The sequence below is a fragment of the Physeter macrocephalus genome, chromosome 7 (assembly GCF_002837175.3).
Source record: "Physeter macrocephalus isolate SW-GA chromosome 7, ASM283717v5, whole genome shotgun sequence".
NCBI classification, from domain to species: Eukaryota; Metazoa; Chordata; class Mammalia; order Artiodactyla; family Physeteridae; genus Physeter; species Physeter macrocephalus.
The window spans coordinates 153,296,081-153,300,809 of record NC_041220.1 but is presented as its reverse complement, the minus strand read 5'-3'; the positions used below and the strand labels follow the sequence as shown (position 1 = coordinate 153,300,809).

Sequence of the window (4,729 nt, the reverse complement as noted above, 5' to 3'; positions counted from 1 at the left end):
GTCTCTGAGCTGTGCCCAAACACCAGGCAGCTTGGGAGGCCCCAGCCGGTGTGTGGCACTCGCTGCCCATTGGTGGTTGATGGTGGGTATGGAGCCGGCCAGCACTCGTGTGGAGCGCCGGCCCCAGGTTCGCAGTGTATGCCAATGGCATGCCACTCTCTCGGGCCCACACTAACCGGTAACACCCGCTCTGGGGACGGGGACACTGAACTCAGTACATCAGGAGCCGCTTCCTCGGTAGGAACTTCGTGGGCGGCGTGGCTGCCGTCTGCTGCACTGTGCTCCCTGAGGGGACACACACCGGGTTAGCTCTGCACGCTGACCGGGATCGGGCACTCTACGAGGGCTTGCAGAGCAAGGGACGAGACGACCTTGGTTGTCCCAAATGACACACCGGATGGGAACAGAGCGGATGCCTGAAGACACCGGCACTCAGTATTGTCAACAAGTACTGCCGCTGCTTGTTGAAATCCCTCTCACAGGAGAGACAGGGTGAGAAAACCCCCGCTCGCTCGGGGCAAGAGAAAATGAAAACCACTCCCCACCTCCTGAAGTCTACAGACGTCATGAGCACTGAGCAAGCACGTGGCCCTGTTTCTCCGCAAAGCCGTGGAGCCCACTGTGCCCAAACGAGCTCCCGAGAACCGAGGGGCCCGGTCGCCTTACCTACAGCGGTACCAACACACTCCACCCACCACACAAACTACTTCATCGCTTCTCCTCCCTTTCAGAGCTGAACAGCGTTGCCAGCAGAAGGGATCTCTAAGGGACACCTGCATCCTGAACGATGCAGAGCAGCGCCGGCCCGCAGGTGCAGCTGCATTCGCCACGCCACGCATGGAGACCCAGGACGCTATCGGTACTATTTCCTCTCTGTCAAGTTATCTTAAGGGTAAAAAAAAAAAAAAAAAAAAAAAAGTTCGAGACTCTACAGTAGGGAGATCCAACAGAAGAACTTTCCATGATGATGAAAACAGCCATAATCTGGGCTGGCCAGGGTGGTAACCACTAGCCCCAGAGGGTGCAACTGAGCAACGGGTTTCATTTCATTCTCATTAACTTACATCGCTATGGCCGCGTGTGACTGGTAGCTACTATATCAGACAGTACTGACATGCAGGGCCAGCGAATTCTTTGCTAGGGGGCCGTCCTGGGCACCGTAGGATACTGAGCGGCATCCCTGGCCTCCACCCACTAGATGCCAGGAGCCAAGGAGCAAGCCCCACGCCCAGCAGCTGGAACGCCCCAAACGTCTGCAGACACTGCCCAGCGTCCCCCTGGGGGCCGCAATGCCCCCCCCTGACCCCGGCTGAGAACCAATGCTCTAGAGAATGAGAAGAAAATTCCCCCCCTTCTGTTTCGGAGCTCTTGACTGGTCCCTGCCTGAGAGCATTCACCAATGCCTCAATGGGCACAACAGACAATCCCGTGCCGATAAGTCTGAGAACAGCACCGTGGAACATGATCGCGTTTTCCTCTGCTTTAATAAAAGGGATATACCACCTCAGCCTTTTCATATAAAAAGAACTAGAGGGGCTTCCCTGGTGGCGCGGTGGTTGAGAGTCCGCCTGCCGATGCAGGGGACGCGGTGTTCGCGTCCCGGTCCGGGAGGATCCCACGTGCCGCGGAGCGGCTGGGCCCGTGAGCCGTGGCCGCTGAGCCTGCGCGTCCGGAGCCTGTGCCCCGCAACGGGAGAGGCCACAGCAGAGGGAGGCCCGCGTACTACAAAAAAATAAATAAATAAAACAATGTCTGACAAAGATTATTCACATAACACTTTTTGCTTCAGCTACAAGTCCCAAAATGCTTTTAAAAAGCATTTTGTATCAGTTATTTTGCAGAAGCATATTGATTACTAACAAAAAAAAAAAGAAAAGAAAAAAGAAAAATAGGAATGTGGAAATAATGGACATTATGAAAAACACCGATTTTGCTTGGAGGTCTCATGCTTAGGTTAAACTTGATTCTGATTACCAACAGAACTCAGCTGGGAAAACCAGCCCCCGGTGTGCAAAAGCGTGTAGGTAACGCAGGTATCAAGCTGCCGGGCTTGGAAGAACAGGACAGGGGACGGTCTACTCCCTCCCTTACGCCCCCCCCTACTCCCAGTGCGGCAGGAAAGCCCCCAGCAAGTTAAAAATCCGGCTGACCACTGGGGTGGTGGGGTCTCCCCCATGTCAGTCCGCAGGACCAAGCTGAAATCCAGGAGGGACAGCGGGAGCAAGGCGGCAGTGGTCCCGCACCCAGGAAAGGAGCACTGACAGCCGCCCACGGCGGAAGGCAGCCCAGAGAGGCGAACAAGGCCTCAGGCCGCCGTCCAGAGACAGTACCTGGTGGAATTGTCATCCTGGATGAGCAGCGGGGGTCTGTCCGTCAGCTGCTGGGGCGCGAACTGAGGCGACGGGGAGCGCGAGGTCTCCATGGCGGAGGTCTGCAGGGGCCGGAACTGGGAAGGGAGCGGCGCCTCCCGCCGGGGCCAGGCCGCGCGCTCGTCTACATGCTGCCCGGCCGGCTCCCCCGCGGCCCGCGGGCCATCTGCCGCGGGCCGGGCGCCGCTCAGCTTCTCCGCCGAGGCGCCGGGGCCGCTGCGGGCGAGGGCCGCGCGGTCCGAGCACGAGCGTGCCTCAATGGGCACAACAGACAATCCCGTGCCGATAAGTCTGAGAACAGCACCGTGGAACATGATCGCGTTTTCCTCTGCTTTAATAAAAGGGATATACCACCTCAGCCTTTTCATATAAAAAGAACTAGAGGGGCTTCCCTGGTGGCGCGGTGGTTGAGAGTCCGCCTGCCGATGCAGGGGACGCGGTGTTCGCGTCCCGGTCCGGGAGGATCCCACGTGCCGCGGAGCGGCTGGGCCCGTGAGCCGTGGCCGCTGAGCCTGCGCGTCCGGAGCCTGTGCCCCGCAACGGGAGAGGCCACAGCCGTGAGAGGCCCGCGTACTAACAAAAAAAAAAAAGAAAAGAAAAAAGAAAAATAGGAATGTGGAAATAATGGACATTATGAAAAACACCGATTTTGCTTGGAGGTCTCATGCTTAGGTTAAACTTGATTCTGATTACCAACAGAACTCAGCTGGGAAAACCAGCCCCCGGTGTGCAAAAGCGTGTAGGTAACGCAGGTATCAAGCTGCCGGGCTTGGAAGAACAGGACAGGGGACGGTCTACTCCCTCCCTTACGCCCCCCCCTACTCCCAGTGCGGCAGGAAAGCCCCCAGCAAGTTAAAAATCCGGCTGACCACTGGGGTGGTGGGGTCTCCCCCATGTCAGTCCGCAGGACCAAGCTGAAATCCAGGAGGGACAGCGGGAGCAAGGCGGCAGTGGTCCCGCACCCAGGAAAGGAGCACTGACAGCCGCCCACGGCGGAAGGCAGCCCAGAGAGGCGAACAAGGCCTCAGGCCGCCGTCCAGAGACAGTACCTGGTGGAATTGTCATCCTGGATGAGCAGCGGGGGTCTGTCCGTCAGCTGCTGGGGCGCGAACTGAGGCGACGGGGAGCGCGAGGTCTCCATGGCGGAGGTCTGCAGGGGCCGGAACTGGGAAGGGAGCGGCGCCTCCCGCCGGGGCCAGGCCGCGCGCTCGTCTACATGCTGCCCGGCCGGCTCCCCCGCGGCCCGCGGGCCATCTGCCGCGGGCCGGGCGCCGCTCAGCTTCTCCGCCGAGGCGCCGGGGCCGCTGCGGGCGAGGGCCGCGCGGTCCGAGCACGAGCGCACCTCCGGGGCCAGGGGGCGGGGCCTGCCGGGCGCACCCCCCAAGGGCCGGGGCTCACGCCTGGGTGGCGCCGGCCTCTGCGCGGCGGGCCTCCGGGAGAGCGGGGCGGCGCTCAGGGGCCGGGGGTCCTGGCCCCGGGCGTGCGGGGCGGCAGGCCGGTCCGCGGGCGCGCGCTCCTCCGGGTATCGGTAATCGCAAGGAAGGGTCCCCGCCCGGCCACGGCCCTCCGGGGGCACCTCGGGAGCTTCCCGGGCGCCAGGTGGTTCAGAGACCTGGGATGGCCGCTGGGGGTCCCGCTGCGCTCCTGGACTGTCTTCTGCACACTGGGCATCTGCTTGTCTAGGGGAGGAAGGAAGAAAAATGAGCCAACGGTTCCAATTCACATCTTCTCCCCAAACAGGACTACACCCAGATCGCCATAACCTCCTTCAATCATGTTAAGGAATTAAATCCACATATGTTTGCCTGCGCCTGTCCCCGCTGCAATTCCTAACACAAGGCATCAACGCCAAACACACCCTGGACGTTAGCCGGTACGGTGGCATGTCATACCACAGGACAGGAGGTACACACATTACAGACACACCCACACATGTACACACAGACTGCAATTTGGGGGCAAAATATAATTCACACAAACATTTAAAAAAACAATCTGTGTACAAATCCTCAAACTGTGATATTCAGAAATATTTACTTCATGTTGCAACAATATTTTCATGTGGCTTATTTCCGGAAATTGCCATATACAAAGGGACAGAACTTTCTAAGACGGGCAGCAAATAAATGGATAAAAAAACTTTAAAATCAGTAGTCTGTTATTAAATATAAGAAAAACAAAGCCTGTTTCTTTTGGAAGCTGCAGTGAGACACTGATCTTTCCATACTCATCCATCTCCACATCCGTATCCATTTCTATCTTTCCCTGAAATGTACTTATCTGCGCGCGCGCACGCACACACACACACACACACACACACACACACACACACACACACACACACACACACACACACACAC

The 4,729-nt window shown here is 58.3% G+C and overlaps 1 protein-coding gene across 1 annotated transcript in view; it reads right to left on the bottom strand.

Annotated features, from left to right (window-relative positions):
* SHROOM2 (shroom family member 2) overlaps positions 1–4,729 on the bottom strand; it is a 156,215-nt gene that overhangs the window by 18,376 nt on the left and 133,110 nt on the right. The window contains exons 6-8 of the mRNA XM_055086342.1: positions 3,419–4,048; positions 2,894–2,942; positions 2,331–2,623 (exon numbers count right to left, since the gene is read on the bottom strand). Of these exons, the coding sequence (XP_054942317.1) occupies positions 2,331–2,623; positions 2,894–2,942; positions 3,419–4,048 (972 nt within the window). The remainder of the gene's footprint in view (positions 1–2,330; positions 2,624–2,893; positions 2,943–3,418; positions 4,049–4,729) is intronic.